This window comes from Symphalangus syndactylus, chromosome 11 (genome assembly GCF_028878055.3).
Source record: "Symphalangus syndactylus isolate Jambi chromosome 11, NHGRI_mSymSyn1-v2.1_pri, whole genome shotgun sequence".
Taxonomy (NCBI): domain Eukaryota; kingdom Metazoa; phylum Chordata; class Mammalia; order Primates; family Hylobatidae; genus Symphalangus; species Symphalangus syndactylus.
The window spans coordinates 133,218,156-133,239,236 of NC_072433.2; the positions used below are offsets into that span (position 1 = coordinate 133,218,156).

The 21,081-nt window shown below is 49.2% G+C and overlaps 1 protein-coding gene across 7 annotated transcripts in view; it reads right to left on the reverse strand.

Moving 5' to 3' along the window:
* KLHDC4 (kelch domain containing 4) overlaps positions 1–19,027 on the reverse strand; it is a 62,897-nt gene extending 43,870 nt beyond the window's left edge. For 5 of the 7 annotated variants that reach the window (XR_010114520.1, XR_010114521.1, XM_063613034.1 and 2 more), the window contains exons 1-4: positions 16,148–19,027; positions 12,444–12,535; positions 6,642–6,720; positions 5,435–5,533 (exon numbers count right to left, since the gene is read on the reverse strand). Coding sequence is in view for 3 of the 7 variants with exons in the window: in XM_063613034.1 (XP_063469104.1) it covers positions 5,435–5,533; positions 6,642–6,720; positions 12,444–12,535; positions 16,148–16,246 (369 nt within the window). In the remaining 4 variants the exon portion in view is untranslated. Of the gene's footprint in view, positions 1–5,434; positions 5,534–6,641; positions 6,721–8,003; positions 8,053–12,443; positions 12,536–16,147 lie in introns of those variants that run through there. The other 2 variants (XR_010114522.1, XR_010114523.1) reach the window with 2 other exon arrangements.
* Between the last annotated feature and the right edge of the window lie 2,054 nt (positions 19,028–21,081).

Sequence of the window (21,081 nt, forward strand, 5' to 3'; positions counted from 1 at the left end):
AAACATTAACAATGGTGTGGTGCAACCTAGCAGTGTTTTCCTTCTATTAATATCTACAATAAAGCTGTCTGCCTGCTCTCGTTAATCCCTTTCCTAGCTATTATGTGCCAACTAAATTAGCCTCACAAGTATAATGTGCACGTAAAAGAGTTTATGGGCCAGGCACGGTGGCTCAGACCTGTCATCTCAGCACTTTGGGAGGCCGAGGCGGACAGATCACGAGGTCAAGAGATAGAGACCATCCTGGACAACATGGTGAAACCCCATCTCTACTAAAAATACAAAAATTAGCCAGGCATGGTGGCATGCATCTGTAGTCCCAGCTGCTTGGGAGGCTAAGGCAGAAGAATCGCTTGAACCCGAGAGGCGGAGAGTGCAGTGAACCAAGACTGCGCCACGGCACTCCAGCCTGGATGACAGAGTGAGACTCCATCTCAAAAAAAAAAAAAAAAGAAAGTGTTTATGTTTTTTTCTTTTAGACACCGGGTCTTCTTGCTCTATCGCCCAGGCTGGAGTGCAGTGGTGCAATCAACACTCACTGTAGCCGCGACCTCATGGTTTCAAGTGACCCTCCCACTTCAGCCTTCTGAGTAGCTGGGATGACAGGCATGTGACATCATTCCCAGCTGTTTACTTTTTGTAGCAATGGGGTCTATGTTGTCCAGGCTGGTCTCATACTCCTGGGTTTAGTCAATTCTCCCGCCTCGGCCTCCCAAAGCACACTAGGATTACACACACAAGCCACTGCACCCAGCCTTACATGACATTATGAATGATTAATAAAGACTTCAGCACCATAGTAAAGGTGAAGGAGCGCAGCGGGAGTGATGCCCTCCAGGCCACACACGGCAAGGCACTCTGGTAGCAGGGGATGCCGAGGAGAGAGCAGACCACCGATCAAAAACAACAGCATCCCTGACAGGTCATCAGATACCACCGGCTACTCCATATGAGGCCCTCCGTGGCCCACTCCCTCTCAGGGCCCCAAGAACTGCAGGCGGCAGAGTCTTTCGGGGACGGCACACATCCACCTGTGGAAAGAGCTGCCTGGACAGACTGCTGGGCTGCAAGCAGTGGCGGAGAGCACCAAGCTCCACGGGGTCTCTGCTCCAAACCTGCAAATTAAGCAGCAGCTGGGGTCCAGGATGAGAAAAGCACGCTCCTAGGCAGTCTGTGTTAGCAACCACGCCGGAGGGGGACCCACAGGTGAGAGCCGCCACCCTGCCCAGGGTCATGCAGCCCCGCTTCCAGCGACTGTAACGCACCTGGTGGCGCAATTAAGAGAGAAAAAGCAACCTGAGCACCGCGGCAGCAGGTGAAGCCCCATTTCCCAGCTCCGCTGTGGTCATTTCAGAGTTGGTTCTTTCATAAAATCCTGTTGCTTTATTTTCTCTCGTTTCAAGGTAAGAGTGAGGATCTAGCAGGACGAAGAATGGTTCCACACAGGGCGCAGAGAGGGCTGGTAAATGAGAGTGCCAACCCATCTAACATCAAGTGTGCCCTGGGTGGGGCAGACAGTGGTTCTCAGCAGGCTCCCTCCTGGCACCTCTGAGTCGGAGCTCTGCCCGCCCGAACTTAGAAACGGCCACAGTGCCGCCCCTCTGCACCGATGGGGTTCCTTCTTGGGCCAGACGACGGGTGTAGGAGGCAGCAGCACACAGGGGGTGGCGTGTCCCTCTCCACCCCACCCACTTCCAGTTGTTCTTTGCATCTGTCATCTCAGCACAGATGACTCACCTGTAAAAGGACAAGCCAGTTTCCTATCATTCTAAAAGCCCCGTAGTTCCATAGGGAGAAATTGACCAACTTACACCTTTACAGCAGATATGATGACTGGCTCAAGGCCGAAACCTAACAAATGTTTTGAGTCTACAGGAAGTTAGGTGGCACAACCATGCCACACAGTACAACAGAGTTTTAAAATATCATCTTATGGAAGACTATTGAATGCCACAGAATCCTACAATAACACATCAACGGTAAAGAATACTATAGAAAGAACACATACATGCACGTTCCAGTTAGCATGAAATAGATGCATAGAAATATGAACTGGCTGGGCGTGGTAGCTCATGCCTCTAATTCCAGGGCTGTGGGAGGCCGACGCAGGCAGATCATAAGGTCAGGAGCTCGAGATCAGCCTGACCAACATGGTGAAACCCTGTCTCTACTAAAAATACAAAAATTAGCCAGGCGTGGTGGCATGCACCTGTAATCCCAGCTACTCGGGAGGCTGAGGCAGGAGAATCGCTTGAGCCCGGGAGGCAGAGGTTGCAGTGAGCTGAGATCACACCACTGCACTCCAGCCTGGGCAACAGAGTGAGACTCCGTCTCAAAAAAAAAAAAAAAAAAAAAAAAAATGAAGTCAAATGGCCAGGCACGGTGGCTCATGCCTGTAATCCCAGCTCTCAGGGAAGCAGAGGCAGGAGGATTGCTTGAGCCCAGGAGTTCCACACCTGCCTGGGCAATATGATGAGACCCATTCTCCACAAAAAGGAAAAAAAAAAAAAAAAAAGACCAAAAAGAAAAAAATGAAGTCAAACTCCAGGCAAAAGAGTGTAATTCACAGCACTGTTTTTTTTGTTTTGTTTTGTTTTTGTTTTTTTTGGGAGACGGAGTCTCGCTCTGTCGCCAGGCTGGAGTGCAGTGGCGTGATCTCGGCTCACTGCAACCTCCAACTCCCCTGGTTCAAGCGATTCTCCTGCCTCAGCCTCCTGAGCAGCTGGGATTACAAGCACGTGCCACCATGCCCAACTAATTTTTGTATTTTTAGTAGAGACTGGGTTTCACCATGTTGGCCAGGATGGTCTCGATCTCCTGACCTCGAGATTCGCCCACCCCGGCCTCCCAAAGTGCTGGGATTACAGGCGTGAGCCACCATGCCCAGCCCACACTGTTTCAACATCCCTTCCTCCATCTTACTTACAATCCCAGGCCTGACCCAGTCCAACCCGGAGGGACCACAGAAAGGCAGGCTGATCAGCAGTCTAAGAGCTTCGTATAGCCTACGCCACAAAGATAATGAACACCAGGGAAAAAAATAAATATGACCCAAGGGAAGATTAAAACTATGAAGACCCACAGATAAAACTTCTACTCCTGCCCACAATGGAGGAAGCTGTACCATATTAACTCTCCACCGTCAACAAGGAAAAAACCAGATGAAATCTAGGAAGCAACAACCTCCAGACAACAGAAAGTGGGAAAGCGCAGGACTGCGAACCTGAGAGCCAGGAAACACGCCACGCACCCCAGACCCATGACTCCGGCCCCCGCAGCCAGCTTCTTCCCTGGTGCAGGGACAAGGGGCACAGGCAGGGCAGGTGGTCTTGCGTAGCTGAGGAGACAAGGACTGGAGTTCAGGGATGCAGAGGCAGCTACACGTGGCAGGGAAGAGCACTGCAGAGAGGAAGCTATGGGAGAAAGAGCCCTGGAAATCTGCACAGGAGCGTCCCCTGGAGTCTGTGTACACTAAGCTGCACCCTAGGAGGGTGAGACCAAGGAACCACCACTATGAAAACAAAAGCATCTTCTGATGCTGAGAACTATCTGAGCTTACAAAGGGCTTGGAAACAGGCAAGTTCCAACCAGATGAGGTGAAAAGATGTCACTGACCACACACGTCATTCACTAGAGACTGCAGAAAGGCCACCACTGAGGGCTAAGCCAGCCCTAGAGAAAGCATCAAAAGGATCAAGATGATCTGCAAGGAACTGAATCACCTCAGGACAAAATGCAACACTGTTCGATAGGTGAAAAAATCCAGACACTTAGGCTGGGAGCAGTGGCTCACGCCTGTAATCTCAGCACTTTGCAAGGAGGCCGAGGTGGGTGGATCACTTGAGGTCAGGAGTTCGACCAGCCTGGCCAACATGGTGAAACCCTGTCTCTACTGAAAATACAAAAAATTAGCTAGGCGTGGCGGCACATGCCTGTAATCCCAGCTACTTGGGAGGTTGAGGCAGGAGAATCTCTTGAACTCAGGAGGCGGAGGTTGCAGTGAGCCAAGATCGCGCCATTGCACTCCAGCCTGGGCAACAAGAGCAAGACTCCATCTCAAGCAGAAAAAAAAAAAAAAAATTAGCCAAGCATGGTGGCGGGTGCCTGTAATCCCAGCTACTCAGCGGGCTGAAGCAGGAGAATCGCTTGAACTCGGGAGGCGGAGGTTGTAGTGAGCTGAGATCACACCATTGTACTCTAGCCTGCGTGACAGAGCAAGACTCCATCTCAAAAAAAAAAAAAAAAAAGTAGCCGGACATGGTGGCATGTGCCTATAATCCCTGCTACTGGGGAGGCTGAGGCAGGAGAATCCCTTGAACCCAGGAGGCGGAGGTTGCAGTGAGCTGATATAATGCCACTGCACTCCAGGCTGGGAGACACAGCGAGACTCCCTCTCAAAAAAATAAAATAAAGATTGAAATGCAGAAGGCACCTTAGCCACCTAATACAATCCCAGTCAGGTGTGGTGACAGGTGCCTGTAATCTCAGTTACTCAGCAGGCTGGGGCAGGAGAATCACTTGAACCTGGGAGGCAGAGGTTGCAGTGAGCCAAAATCACGCCATTGCACTACAGCCTGGGTGACAGAGCAAGACTCCATCTCTGCAACAACAACAAATCCAAGCATATACAAATCTGATTTTTAAACCAGCCCAAATGCCTGCAAGCCTGCATCTGCACAGGATGTTCACGCGGCTCAGGTAGGCAGGTCCACCTCGCAGAACCAATTAGCAGGTGAGTTCTAAGCACAGAATCAGCAAAGGGGGAAATGAAATACTGCAGAGGAATGCATGAATCATGCTGTGGTCACCTGATGCGATGATCTTTCTCTGCACTGGAGAAGCAGGCACTCATTCAAATTTTCTGTGCGAGTCTAACTGTAACAGAGTTGAACAATGGACAAGGACAGAGTTCCCATCCTTATGGAGCTTACAGAACGTCTAACTCCAGAAGCCCCTTCCCTGACAAGAGAGTAACAGCTGACACTGCTCTCCTGGGTAGGAAACCACTTGATAAGTCAGTGCCACTTCTCTGTGATCCCGTTACAACTTGTTTCCGCTAATACAATTGTTTTCCTTCCACCATGCACACCTCTCCCGAACATCCAGTTCTCCTGTCTTCACCATCTAGTCCAGACCGTGGGCCTAGCGGGAGTGAGCATTATGCCAGTGGCTGGGACATGCCAGAAACGACAGTAGGTATTTTACATGGAATATTTCATATGATCCTCATGCCACCTGGGGAGCAGGCGTTCACCTCCCCATCTCACAGTGAAGAAGCTGAGTAAGGAATCCAAGTGAGCGAACAGCAGAAACAGGCTATCCGCAGGGTCCAGCCCCTCCGCACCAGCTGCCCGTCACCTATCAACTCTCCATGTGTCTACCAGACGCTCGCGTGGGAAGACGGAGGGCGGCTGAAAGTCTGTGCTGACATTACCTGGTGAGCAGAGCGCCTCGGAGGTGGACTGGGGATGTCAACTTTGGTCCAGGTGTCCTTTCTGATATTGTAGACATAGAGCTCGTTATACAAAAAAGTCTACAGGAAGGAAGAAGAATGTCAGTGTCACAAATGACACGCTTCCAAGGAAGTAGTGAGAACAATCTTAATCATGACAATTCCTTGGGAAACTGACATGCTAAAGGAATGTAAACCACACCAGCACAGGGAGGCCATGGGGGTGGGTCCACGGGGCCCTTGGGGATGAAGACATAATGAAAATGACCGAAGGCCCACCAGGCCCATCAATCTGGAAGGTACTGAAAGCCCTCGTTGTTATTAGGACTGGTAATTCTCCTAATTCAAGCCTCGTTTTTTTGTTTTTGTTTTGTTTCAGATGGAGTCTCACTGTTGCCCAGAATGGAGGGCAATGGCGCAATCTTTGCTCACTGCAACCTCTGCCTCCCAGGTTCAAGCGATTCTCTGCCTCAGCCTCCGAGTAGCTGGGATTACAGGCGCCCACCACGACGCCCAGGTAATTTTTCTATCGTTAGCAGAGACTGGGTTTCGCCACATTGGCCAGACTGGTCTCAAACTCCTGACCTCAGGTGATCTGCCCACCTCGGCCTCCCAGAGTGCTGGTATTACAGGCATGAGCCACCGTATCCAATCAAACCTAGTTTCTAAATGCACGAAAACTGAGAGACGAAGATGGACAAATGCAGTCAAACCCCCAAGGCCCATCCCGGGCTGCAGAGAAGGTGAGCTCCTGCTTTTGTGATTCACACACAATTGTGAAACACAGGTCTTTCTGGCCTGCTCAAAAATAAAAATTAGCCCTACAATTTATCAGCACTTTCCCTATTTAAGACAACCTGAAAGCTGAGTGTCAAACGTGGAAACCAGTTGGGAGGAAGAACAGCACGGACAACCACAAAGGGGGGTGCGCCTGTCAAGAGTGATGATGGCGGAGCTGGGCCTCAGCCTAAGTCCCAGGAATAGAGACCCCATGACCACTGCAGTCATCAACAGTCACGCCACTGCCTGCACCGTCCTGGCAACGTCTCCCAGCAGGCCAGACAGCTCAAGCGTGTGATACAAGGGGGTGAAGGGGCTAACGCATATTTGATGTCACTGCCTTAAGTTAACTTTCTGTCAAACGATACTCATGCAACATGGGAAGAAAAGAAAAAAATATATACTTTACTTTTTGGCCGTTGAAATATTCACCTCCAAAAAGGATTAACTCATCTTTCTCAGGATGAACCGACAGGGAGGCATTTAACCTAGAAGAGACACAAGCGGCAGGTCAGCAAGGTCACCCCCAATACCCACCTGAGCACCATCCCCTTCCTCACAGAATCCTCTGTCACCATACACTGGCTGCCTCCACTTCCTGAAAGGAGAGCCTGGCATCGAGAAAGGAAGCAAAGGTGCCACTTGAACACCAATCCCTCTACCAGTGCCCAGGGCCACACTCCAAGGACAACCATGGACCTGGACTGACACAGTGTCTGGTTGTTAAAAAAAAAAAAAAAAAAAAAAAAAAAAAAAAAAAAGTCCCCAGGCAGGAACAAGTCCAGATGCCCCTACTGATGTATCAAATGTTCCAGAATGGTCTTTTTTTTTTTTTTTTTGAGATGGAGTTTCCCTCTTGTCACCCAGGCTGGAGTGCAATGGCACAATCTCGGCTCACCACAACCTCCACCTCCTGGGTTCAAGCAATTCTCCTGCCTCAGCCTCCCAAGTGGCTGGGATTGCAGGTGCCCACCACCACACCCAGCTAATTTTTGTATTTTTTAGTAGAGATGGGGTTTCACTGCGTTGGCCAGGCTGGTCTCAAACTCCTGACCTCAAGTGATCTGCCCACCTCAGCCTCCCACAGTGCTGGGATTACAGGCGTGAGCCACCGTGCCCAGACCTCAGAACTGTCCTCTTTTAAGAGCCTGTCCTGTCAAATTACCGCAAAACCGTTCTAAAAAGTCCAGTATCTAGGCCGGGAGCCGCGGCTCACACCTGTAATCCCAGCACTTTGGGAGGCCGAGGCAGGCAGATCACAAGGTCAAGAGATGGAGACCATCCTGGCCAACATGGCGAAACCCTGTCACAACTAAAAATAGAAAAATTAGCTGGGCATGGTGGTGTGTGCCTATGGTCCCAGCTACTTGGGAAGCTGAGGCAGGAGAATCACTTGAACCTGGGAGGTGGGGGTTGCAGTGAGCTGAGATCATGCCATTGCACTCCAGCCTGGCGAAAGACTGAGATTCCATGTAAAAAAAAAAAAAAAAAAGTCCATATCTAAGTATTTCAATATACATGCCAGATATCTTCCATCTAGAAAATACAAGCAACTTTCTACCTATTTCACATAACAAAAGAAGAGCTACAAGGAAATTACATAATAATATTATGGGCCAGGCCCAGTGGCTCACACTGTAATCCCAGCACTTTGGGAGGCTGAGGCAGGCAGATCACCTGAGGTGAGGAGTTCTAGACCAGCCTGGCAAACATGGTGAAAGCCCCCGTCTCTACTAAAAATACAAAAATTAGCCAGGCATGGTGGTGGCACCTGTAATCCCAGCTACTCAGGAGGCTGAGGCAGGAGGATCGCTTGAACCTGGGACGCAGAGGTTGCAGTGAGCCAGGATTGCATCATTGCACTCCATCCTGGGAGACAGGGCAAGACTGTCTTAAAAAAAGAAAAAATAAATAAATAAATATACAGGATCACTTCAGTTGAAAGTAATGAGAGACACAGTGACTATCTGGTGAATCACTGGGAAAGATCCTCCCTTCAGAATCCTCTAAGACGGTGTTCCCCAAGACGGGCTCCACAATGCCAACTCCAAAAGATCCTTCTCAAAGGAAAAACAGGTTTCAAGGTCAAGTAAGTTTCGGGAAATCTGAGAACTCTGTTTTCTACTGGGGATTTATTTGCATAGAAACACGTCATAGGCTGGGAATTTCTGCAGCAAGGAAACCAGTATTAAAAGCTAAACACAGAATCACCACACGATCCAGCAGTTCCTTCCTAGGCATCAGCTCAAACAGATACCTGTATGCAATGCTCATTACTGCCTCACAAAAGCCAAACATCAGAAATAACCTAAGTGTTGGTCTGCAGATGAGTGGAAAACACAGTGTGGCATACCCACAGACGGAACAGGATTCAGCCATCAGAAGAAATAAAGTTCTCACACATGCCACAGAACTGATGAACCTGGACATACCAGGTGGAGGAAGCCTGTCACAAGAAGACACTTCTATGACTCCACTGACGCAAAATACCTAGAACAGGCCAACTCATAGGCACAGGAAGTGGACCAGAAGTCACCAGGGGCTGGGGGAGGGGAAAAAGGGAGCGACCCTTGAAGGGTCTAGACACTTCTCCCATCTTTTGGCTTCCCTGGGCTACACTGGAAGAAGAATTGTCTCCGGCCACACGTAAAATACACTAACACTAACAATAGCTGATGAGCTTAAAAAAAAATCTCATCATGTTTTAAGAAAGTTTACAAATACGTGTCAGGCTGCATTCAAACCTGTCCTGGGCCACCAGTTAGAAGAGGTTGATCTACAGTTTCTATTTGGGATGATAAAACAATGTTGCAACTGGACAGCACTAATGGTTGCACAGCGGCATAAAGTAATCCCACTGAACTGCACAGTTTTAATGATTAAAATCGCAAATTTTGGCTAGGCGCATTGGCTCACGCCTGTAATCCCAGCACTTTCGGAGGCCCAGGCGGGCGGATCACCTGAGGTCGGGAGTTTGAGACCAGTCTGGCCAGCAATACGAAACCCCATCCCTACTAAAAATACAAAATTAGCCAGGCATGGTGGCGCCATGCCTGTAATCCCAGCTACTTGGGAGGCTGAGGAAGGAGAATTGCCTGAACCTGGGAGGTGGAGGTTGCGGTGAGCTGAGATAGTACCATTGTACTCCAGCCTGGGCAACAAGAGCGAAACTCCGTCTCAAAAAAACCAAAACCAAACAAAAATAAAATAAAATGGCAAATTTTGTTAAACATTTTACCACAATAAAAAAACTTTTTAGGTGGGGTGCAGTGGCTCACATCTGTAATCACAGCACTTTGGGAGGCCAAGGTAGTTGGATCATCCGAGGTCAGGAATTTGAGGCCAGCCTGCCTACAGAGGTTGCAGTGAGCTGAGATCGCGCCATAGCACTCTAGCCTGGGCAACAAAAGCAAAACTCCATCTCAAAAAAGAAAAGAAGAAGGAAAAAAAAAACTTTTTAAAAAGAATAAACAGGCCGGGTGAGGTGGCTCACGCTTGTAATCCCAGCACTTTGGGAGGCCGAGGCGGGTGGATCACCTGAGGTTGGGAGTTCAAGACAGCCTGACCAATATGGAGAAACTCCGTCTCTACTAAAAATACAAAATTAGCCGGGCGTCGTGGTGCATGCCAATAATCCCAGCTACTCCGGAGGCTGAGGCAGGAAAATCCCTTGAACCTGGGAGGCTGCGGTGAGCCGAGATCGTGCCATTGCACTCCAGCCTGGGCAACAAGAGCGAAACTCCGTCTCAGAAGAAAAAAGAATAAACAGTGTTTTCCAAATTCCTCTGACCCTGAATCTTTTCTCACTTTATACCTATTGATTTTCTGCAGAAAAGTACCAAACACAACTTCGGAAATGATCTACACGGGGCCCAAACTTTGAGGCCCCCACCCAGCCACCAGTGGCACCAGCCCAGGTGTTTCTGCCGCACAGGCAGGTGAGGTACTGAGGCAGCTGGTGTCATGCCCCCATTTTCCAGGTAGGTCACATCAGAGCCAGTCCTGAGGGTATGCTCATTTAGAAACTGGTCATTCTCACGAGGTTTTAAAGTAATATGATTCAGAAACAGGAAGCTGGAAGTTATTAAGGTTACCGAGCAAAAGGTCTTAATCTCAGGATAACTGCTCCCTCCTATTAGGAAGCATTTCCAGCTGACCCAGGGAACTGCCAACACCTTAAATTATATCCTGACATGAAATCTGACTTTCAGGCAACATTACTTATGGAAAAATTCTAAAATATCATTAAAAAAAAAAAAAGTAAAAGGCCAGGTAGAGTGACTTGAGCCCAGGAATTCGAGACCAGCCTGGACCACTGTGAAACCCCGTCTCTACTAAAAATACAAAAAAGTTAGCTGGGCGTGGTGGCGGGCGCCTGTAGTCCCAGCTACTCAGAGAGGCTGAGGCAGGAGAATGGCGTGAACCCGGGAGGCAGAGCTTGCAGTGAGCCGAGATTGCGCCACTGCACTCCAGCCTGGGCGACAGAGCGAGACTCCGTCTCAAAAAAAAAAAAAAAAAAAAAAAAAAAAAAAAAAATGTCTCTATGGGGCCAGGCGCGGTGGCTCACGCCTGTAATCCCAGCACTTTGGGAGGCTGAGACAGGCGGATCACGAGGTCAGAAGATCGAGACCATCCTAGCTAACACGGTGAAACCCTGTCTCTACTAAAAATGCAAAAAATTAGCCAGGGGTGGTGACGGGCACCTGTAGTCCCAGCTACTCGGGAGGCTGGGGCAGGAGAAATGCTGTGAACCCAGGAGGCGGAGCTTGCAGTGAGCCAAGATGTGCTACTGCACTCCAGCCTGGGCAAGAGAGCGAGACTCAGTCTCAAAAAAAAAAAAAAAAAAAAAAAAGTCTCTATAAAAAAATAAAACCAATCCCCATTCAAAGTGGCTTTCCCCAGGAGTGCTAAATGTCAGAAGCCTAAGATCAAGGATTTACTTGCTCCAACAACTCAAATGAAAATGTATACTTACAGCCGGGCACAGTGGCTCACGCCTGTAATCCCAGCACTTTGGGACGTCAATGCAGATGGACCACCTAAGGTCAGGAGTTCGAGGCCAGCCAGGCCAACATGGCAAAACCCCATCTCTATTAAAAATACAAAAATTAGCTGGGTATGGTGGCTGGCGCCTGTAATCCTAGCTACTTGGGAGGCTGAGGCAGGAGAATCACTTGAACCTGGAAGGCAGAGGTTACAGTGAGCCAAGATCATGCCCCTGTACTCCAGCCTGGGTGACTGAGACTCCATCTCAAAAAAAAAAAAAAACAAGTACATTTACCACGTGTAACTTACCTTTGGCCCTGAGGACAACATGCAAACTAAATGGAAAAGGAAAGTCAAATCCTAACGGACATTAAGTGAAAAACCAGGGTTGGTTTTCACGTGATTCGTTTCACGTGATTGGCCTTTGAGAGTGGCTGCAACACCACTCACTCTGCTCAGGGGCTGATCACCGGGCTCCTCCCACCTCTGGGCAGGTGATGACAATCCTGCCTCTGAGGCCGCTGGGTGGGACTTGCGCACCACAGCCACCACATGCGCCTCATTAATGCAAACGCAGCACAACTGTGACACCACCCCCCCAACTCCCGATGGCCTGAACCCCCGCTTCCACTCGGGCCTGCAGCAGCTTTATTAAGAGGGTGAATCCTGTACGGTTAATCTCCTACTGAGGGAAATAAAGCAAACCATTTCTCATTCCAGCTCATCCCATAAGTGTATGAAATCCTACAGACTCGGAACGTTTTCACCTAATTTTCAAATTCATTTAAAATGGCTTATACTCAATTTATGTGTAACAAACTTTTGAAATGAGAATTTGAAAGCATTACAAACACATCAAAAAACCACAGTGACTTTCAGCTTTCTGCCGACAATACGCACTTTTAAAATACCTTAAGAACCAAAGAAAAGCTCACTGGGGCAAAACTTTCATCCACACATCATGACCAGTGGAGGAGCTTTCAAAGTTGGCACCGGAGCCCGGAGGCAGGAGCTGTGCTGGAGGCCCTGCTCCCAGGTTCCATGACAGTAAAGCTCAACAGCCTCATTCCAGTTCTTCAGCAGAAAGTGACCGAGAACAGGTTTTAATAATGAAAATCTCCCAAGTGCCCGGTCATTTATGAAACCTGGTGCTATTTAAAGCAGTTTTTCAATGTATAGAAGAAAACAAAACAGACATAGAATGTGAAAAATGCTACTTGCTCACCTTGGTGAGGGTGGGGGGCACGGAGCTTCCACAGTCTGAGTCCTCTTGGCATCGAGTGTCTGGAAATGGGCTATAAGCGCTTCCAGGTCTTCCTAGGGCAAGCAAGCAGGCACACGTGAGACTTGTTCCCAGGACCTGCCGCGGAGCCACAGCCCGCTCAGCTTTCCTCCAGTCACTGTGTTTCGACTGGGCTCACTCACGTCTGTGAATTATAACATACTGTGCCTGTGTTTGAAATGCAGAGTTTGACACATTCGAAAGTAACCAGAGCCTGACCTCAAAGGCAGTTTGCTTCAAGGGTAGATGTGTGCACCAACTATTATCTTACTCCACACCCTTAATGCTCCCCCTGCAAGACCTTCCACTTAAACAAGCCCATCGTGACTTCACCGCAGACACCCTCAGCACCTCTCAGAGCTCAGGCCCGGGCCGTCACACCTGCCTGTCTTCCTCTCTGCGGAGCAGTGTCTAATATATTTCTCTTATTTGTTTCCTCCACCCTAACAAAATAATAAAATACGAGCTCCACCAGAACAAGACATGTGTCTGGTTAAAACACTGCCTGCACAGTAAGGGCTCAGCAAATACCAGCTGCAGTCTATCCCTGTAAAAAGGTCTCAACTTTTACTACCATCAAGAGTGACTCAAGGCACTCATGTGCCAGCAGAGGGCAGCACTGGAACCCAGTGTTCCTGCCTCAGTCTCAGTGCCCATTTCCCAACATTTACGAGGCACCCCCATCCACACCTGAGCCTGACATTTCAAGTTCCTCCTAGCCTTCAGGGTCCTTCTTGCAGCTACACACACCTGCAGACCATCTTCCCTCCCCCATACCCACCTCTCCAACCTCACCTCCCACCTGGCCTCACTCTCCAAGATACACCGGCGTCCTCTCCGTTCCTTTAATGAAAACGCCAGGTTCCCTCAGCCTGACACGCCCCACCTCGTGCTTCCTTCAGTCCACCTCTCATCTCGGGGGGAACGTCAGCAGGGTACACTGCTTAGTATTCTAAACTATGCAATATATACAACACACAAGTTACAGAACTTTATCCAAGACACTCCTGTGTACCATTCCCAGGGTAAGGAATAAAGCGTGACCCACATGTACCCACCCACACATTCCCTGAAGTAACCACTACCTGGAACTCGGTGCTTATTAGTCTCACACTTTTATTACACATGTGTATCCCTAAGCAACATATAGTATTGTTTCACATTTTTAAATGTCATTAAATGGACTGGGCAGTGGCTCACACCTGTAATCCCAGCACTTTGGGAGGCCAAGGCAGGTGGATCACTCGAGGTCAGGAGTTCGAGACCAGCCTGACCAACATGGTGAAACCCCATCTCTACTAAAAAATACAAAAATTAGCCGGGCACAGTGGCGCACACCTGTAGTCCCAAACTACTCGGGAGGCTGAGGCAGGAGAATTGCTTGAGCCTGGGAGGTGGAGGTTGCAATGAGCTGAGATCATGCCACTGCGACACTTGCTCTGGGTGACGGAGCAAGACTCGATCTCAAAAAAATAAAAATAAAAATAAAATGTCATTAAATGGTATCATATTGTATATTCTTTCAACTTGCTTTTTTTGCTCAACGAGGTTAAACAAACAGTTCAAATACTAACGTCTATGTACCAGGAAAGCTTTGCTGCTACTACTCGAAGACAGCAGTCTTTAACCTTGGCTGAACCTCATCATCATTGGGTGACTGAAGAGCAAGGTGGTAGGGTCTGGGTGATGCCAGTGGCCTAGCCAGTGACAGCCTCTCCAAGGTGACAATAAGTTGCATGCTGAGAAGCCTGACTCTGCTGAGTCAGGCGGAGTATGGCTGCGGTATAGGTAAGACCACAGACAGAACTTGGCATGTTTGGGACACTAAAAGGCATTGTGGCTGGAGGTGAGCCCAGGTAGACAGCTGGAAAGACAGGCAAAGGCCAGGACCAAGTGAAGGTGCGAACCAGGTGATATGATACATGAGTTCTGTGGGAGCAGAATTCCAAGCTGTCCCCAAGGTCCCCCTTCCCCCAATAATTCCCAGGACTGTGAAAGAATGGGATACCACTATCATGTTTAGGTTGCATTACAGACACAGCTGAATTTAAGAAACAGATGATTTTGTGTGGGTCTCGCCTAATCAGATGCCCAGTTATTTTAAAGGTTTGTTTTGAGGGTTCGTTAAGATAACATACAAACCCCAGGCCTAACCGGCTCTCTCTCTTAAGGGAAGCTACCGTTACAATCACCTTAGTATTGGGCACTGGAGGGAGACATGAAGATGAGTAAAAATGACAAGTAACTGGCTGGGCACAGTGGCTCACACCTTGTATTCCCAGCACTTTGGGAGGCTGAGGCGAGCGCATCACCTCAGGTCTGGAGTTCCAGACCAGCCTGACGAACACGGTGAAACTCGGTCTCTATTAAAAATACAAAATTAGCTGGGTGTGGTGGTGCATGCCTGTAATCTCAGCTACTTGGGAGGCTGAGGCAGAACAGCTTGAACCTGGGAGGCGGAGGTTGCAGTGAGCTGAGATCGCACCATTGCACTCCAGCCTGGGCAACAAGAGGGAAACTCCTTCTCAAAAAAAAAAAAAAAAAAAGCAGAAAGCAGATAACAGCTGGTTACTGAGTGCTTACTTTCCGCCAAGCACCATTCTGAAGATGCCACACAGATGAACTGACTTCCTGTGCGACAACCCTAGCCAGCAGGTCATGCCACTGCAGTCCAGCCTAAGCAACAGAGCAAGACTCTGTCAAAAAAAAGAAAAAAGAAAGGGCCTAAGAGGAGTGTGAGAGAAAAGTCCAACCCCATTATTTAAGAGTTGAGGACACGGAGAGATCAACGACTCAGGAAGAAAAGGGACAAAGGAATGTGGTCAAGAGCTCCTGATTCAGGACATCTGGTCACATCGCAGTTCCATACCACTTCATGGTTCACCTGTTGGTCTGACTTCCGGTCAAATGGGACTACCAGTGCAACGGGAATTCACCTGGTTGTGAAGAGTAAACCCCAGGGAGCTGTGCGTGGCGCACGGCAAGCCATAAAACTGCCCCCAGTTAAGGAATCCAAGAGCAGCAGCCGCAGAACACTCAACCCCAAGTTCAGGAGGGATCCTCTTGCAGACCCTGGGCTGAGGACCAGAGCGGAGGAGACAACCGTGATGGCCGCCATCAGCTGCTTTGGGATACCCCGTAGCTCCAGTGCCTTCTTCACTTAACCATCTGCTGCTCACTCCTCAGGGCTGCTGTGATGATTACTGCCCTCTTTCGAAAAAAGAGTGAGGTTCAGAAAAGTTAAGAGTCTTACTCCCAGACCACACATCTTGCAGAGACAGCCCCAGGCTCAACCTCAGGTCGTCCTACACCAAACTCCTGCCTCTTCTCACCACCCCGACTCCCTTCAGAGGCAGGGAGGAGGGGGAGCAAACCCAGAAAAACGCCCGTGACACCACACGAAGAAAAGCAAGCACGTTAAAGGCGGCAGCTCCGAGAAGCGGACGGACACACGTGGAGACTCGGAGGGGAGACGGGTCCCGTCTGGGCTGCCTGGACGCGGCGCTGGGGCAGTTCCTACCGCCTCCAGCTCTCCCGCAGGGCCGGCACGGCTCCCACGGCGACCCGCAACGCCGGGGGACGCAGAGAGTCGGCCGAGGCTGCACGGCCGCGACGTCGGGCCGCTAGGCCCGGTCTGACCCGCTCACCTCCTCCTTCCGCGAGCGCTTAGACACCTTCTTCTCCATCTTGGCGGCCGTCTTCTCCGCGCCGCGGCCCTTCTTCTCCTTCTTGCCCTTCTTGCCCATCTTGCCGGGTCCCAAGCCGCGATAGGACACCAGGGGAGGAAACAGCGCGCGCTCTCCGCTCGGAAACAGGTGCTCGTGGGGCGGAGCTCGGCGCACAGAAATGGAGTCACTTCCGGCCCCGAGTTCGAGCCGCTTCCGGCGAGAGGTGCGGCTGGGCGCTTTACGAGCTTCAGTCTTGGAGTTCCGTCTTCGGCAGCGGGCTCGGGGCCTTATGCAGCGGACTCTGCATAAGGCCCCGGAGAAGATGACCGGCCCCCGGCTGGGCGCGGTGGCTCATGCCTGTAACCCTGGCGCTTTGGGAGGCCTTGGCGGGCGGATCGCTTGAGTCCAAGAGTTCGAGATCAGCCTGGGCAACAAAGCGAGACACCATCCCCCCCGCCCCCTCGCAATCTCTTCAAAAGAAAAAAAAAATTAACCGGGCATGGTATCTCGCGCCCAGTGGTCCTAGCTCCTCGGGAAGCTGAGGCGGAAAGATCGCTTGAGTCAAGGAGTTCCAGGCGGCAGTGCGCCCCTGCACCCCAACCTGGGCGACAGAGCGAGATCCTGTTTCAAAAAACAAGATGGCAGCCCCGGCTGGACATACCCGGGCCATGCTCGCCAATTCTCACGACTTGTGCCCCCACCTAGCTTGTCCCCGTGTCCTAGGAGACGTGCCCTCTGAGTTTTATTTTTTATTTTTATCTTTTGAGGCAAGGTCTTGCTCTGTCACCCAGGCTGGAGTGCAGTAGTGCGATCTCGGCTCGCTGCAACCTCCGCCTCCCCAGTAGATGGGACCACAGGAGCTCACCACGTCCGGCTAATTTTCTCTTGAGTTTTCCCAGGGTGCACGTGCCCCCTGTTAAGGCACATTGCTTAGCACTGTGTAGAACTGCCTAAGTGGGTGACTCTTGGGCTAGCCCCATTTTTTCCCCTTAGACCAATCAAATGAGTGCTTTTTTTTCCCAGAAAAAAATTTCACACAATTACAAGAATTTGCAAAGCGTAAGTAAGAGTCCCGGCCGGGCGCGGTGGCTCACTCCTGTAATCCTAGCACTTTGGGAAGCCGCGGTGAGTGGATCACGAGGTCAGGAGTTCGAGACCAGCCTAGCCAACATGGTGAAACCCCGTCTTTACTAAAACTACGAAAATTAGCCGGGCGTAGTGTTGGGCATCCCCAGCTACTTGGGAGACTGAGGCAGGAGAATCGCTTGAACCCAGGGGGCAGAGGTTGCAGTGAGCCGAGATCAAGCCACTTCACTCCAGCCTGGGCAAAAGAGCGAAATTCCATCTTAAAAAAAAAAAAAAAAAAAAAAGACGGCCCCTTCCACCTTCCCATTTAAAATGTGCCAGACACTGTTAGGTACTAAGGACAGGTCCTCAAATGTCCTAACATGGAGGCCTTTTGTTTCTTCATTAGTAGGCCAGAGCTAATGATAGCACCCTGAACGGGTACTCAATTTGTGGAGCCTGAGAAATAAAGATGGGTAAGATCCAAATGCCTGCTAGGAAATTGTACTCTAGGATTTGCCTCACATTACGTAAGAAATGGCGAAATCATCTGCAGTGCATGGATTGTTATGATTTGAAAGGGCAGAGTAAAAGTGCTTATCACTACTTAGAAGATGTCATCTTTGGACTGGTAATCAAAGAATTAGGCAAATTAAGGACAAGGACAAGCCAAAATTTGGCAAAGGGAAAGCATAAATCAGGAAATAATCTAGTTTATTACTTTGTGTGTGAGTCAGCCTTTAAAAGTTCTCTTAGGCCAGGCGCGGTGGTTCATGCTTGTAATCGCAGCACTTTGGGAGGCTGAAGCGGGCTGATCACGAGGTCAGGAGTTCAAGACCAGCCTGGCCAATATGGTGAAACCCTGTCTCCACTAAAAATAAAAAAATAAAAAAAAAACAGCCAGGTGTGGTGGCACACACCTGTAGTCCCAGCTATTCAGGAGGCTGAGGCAAAAGAATCACTTGAACCCAGGTGGCAGAGGTTGCAGTGAGCCGAGATTGTGCCACTGCACTCCAGCTTGGGTGACAAAGCAAGACTCCATCTCAAAAAAAAAAAAAAAAAAAAGTGTTATCTTAGATCCAGCCAGGTGTGACGGCTCACGCCTATAATCCTAGCACTTAGAGAGGCCGAGGCAGGCAGGTCACCTGGAGTTTGAGACCAGCCTGACCAACATGGTGAAACCCCGTCTCCACTAAAAATGCAAAATTAGCCAGGCATGGGGTCATAGATCTGTAATCCCAGCTACTTGGGAGGCTGATTCAGGAGAATGGCTTGAGCCTGGGAGACAGGTTGCAGTGAGCCGAGATCACACCACTGCACTCCAGCCTGGGCAACAGAGTGAGACTCCGTCTCAAAAAAAAAAGTTACCAGCCAGGTGCAGTGGCTCATGCCTGTAATCCCAGCATTTTGGGAGGCCAAGATGGGCAGATCACGAGGTCAGGAGTTCAAGACCATCCTGGCCAACATAGTGAAACCCTGTCTCTACTAAAAATACAAAAAATTAGCCAGCCACGGTGGTGGGCGCCTGTAATCCCAGCTACTTGGGAGGCTGAGGCAAGAGAATCGCTTGAACCTGGGAAACGGAGGTTGCAGTGAGGCAAGATCACACCATCGCACTGCAGCCTGGGCCACAGTGCGAAACTTTGTCTCAAAAAAAAAAAAAGAAGAAGAAGAAGTTAACTCAGCCGGGCTCGGTGGCTCATGCCTGTAATCCCAGCACTTTGGAGGCCAAGGTGGGCAGATCACGAGGTCAGGAGTTCAAGACCAGCCTGGCCAACATGGTGAAACCCCGTCTCTACAAAAAATACAAAAAATTTAGCCAGGTGTGGTGGCGTGCGCCTTTAATCCCAGCTACTCGGGAGGCTGAGGTAGGAGAATTGCTTGAACCGGGAGGCAGAGGTTGCGGTGAGCCGAGATCGCGCCATTGCACTCCAGCCTGGGCAGCAAAAGCGAAACTCTGTCTCAAAAACAAAAAAAGTTACCTTAGATCCAATCAATGACTAGTCACTGAGCAGCCAAGGAGGAATGATTTTCCAACCAACTCCAAGCCTTGTCCATAAACCTAGTTCTTAAAGAAGAAAAATGAAATTTGGGGAAATAATGAGAAGAAAAGATAGCACTGGTTGAAGGCCACCATGGTCTCCAGCACTGCTTGTAGGAAGCATGTGTGGTGGTAGAAAAAAAAAAAAAAAGAACCAGCTAGGAGCTGAGCAGAAAGGAGCTGGAGAATTCCACAGAAACCCAGCCTGGGCATCCAGGCATGATTATCGTCTATTATGAACTACAAAAGGCTAAATCCTCACTATTGCCCTGGGGAAACAGTTCTGTCCTCTCTAGTGTACTATGACTTTAAGAACATACCTAATCCTTTAATATTTTTCTAAAAATGCTGGGTAACCCTGAGGCAACGCACTTGAAGCAAAAAGGCTCTTCATTCACAGCACATCTCTCTGCAATACATTACAGTGGTGCCCACTTCAGGCCAGAGACAGGGAGAGCGTATGACCTATTGAAGATTTAGGAGCATCTGGTGGATGGGGGGTTTAATACTTTTATTATCTGAAAGAAACTTGAAGGTAAATTAGAAGGCTCTTGGATTAGAGGTGTCATGGTGATTTACTTGAGATTGAAATTCTCATACTGAGAAAGACAAGGAATAGAACATCTAAAATGAGATCAGATCGTAAAATAGTCAAGAGATTAAGTACAAGGCTCTATTTTGGTAAAATTCACATTGTTGAAACTTTAATGGATTATCTTTAATCTATACCTGACTTTTAGAGTGTATCTTTTGTGTGATCAGGCGCCTTCTGCTGCCTCCAAGTTGAAGTGCAGAAGAGAAAAAAAAACCTATTACTGATAGATTAAATTGTAGGAAATATGCTAACTTCTAATTACCCTCACCACAAGTAATCAATGTGATTGGAAGGTTCTTTCAAGTGCGGTATGGATTACGTGGCTCTTTGCACGTTTCCCAGCAGGAAAGTGGGAATAATGAACTAGTTCACCTATTACACAGGATTCTTGGGAAAATCAAGTGAAACAATAATAAAGCTTAGGAAAGTAAAAAAGTAAAACACAAAGGTTTTTTTTTTTTTTTTTTTTTGAGACAGAGTCTCACTCTATCACCCACGCTGGAGTGCAGTGGCACAATCTCAGCTCACTGCAACCTCCGGCTCCCAAGTTCTTACCTCAGCCTCCCAAGTAGCTGGGGTTACAGGCATCTGCCACCACACCCAGCTAATTTTTGTATGTTTCATAGAGATAAGGTTTCACCACGTAGGCCAAGCTGGTCTCAAACTCCTGACCTCAGGTGATCCACCCGACTGGGCATCTCAAAGTGCTGGGATTACAGGCGTGAGCCACCATGCCGGCCTTACTTAATTTTTCCTACTTCTTTGAATCAATTCCAGAGAGAGGAATAATAAGATTTCCAACTATAATCAGGGATTTATCTATGTGTTGCTTATATACAATAAACTGTATATATTTCAAGTGTGCACAGGTGGCTGGGGTGAGGCAGGTGGGTGCTGAGGAGCAAGAGGGATCTACAGTTGTCCCCTGCCCTATAAGAAGGGCCACCCACTCAGGAGGGGCCTCAAGGGATGACGAGAAACGAGTATGGAATTTGTCAGCCTTGAAGTTCCAAATTGGAAACCTGGAAACGTGTGTCCCGTATTCTTCATGAAGATTTTCCAATTTTTTTCTTTCTTTTTCTTTTTCTTTTTTTTTTTTTTTTTTGAGACCGAGTCTCACTCTGTCTCCCAGGCTGGAGTGCAGTGGCGCGATCTTGGCTCACTGCAAGCAGCTCCGCCTCCCGGGTTCACGCCATTCTCCTGCCTCAGCCC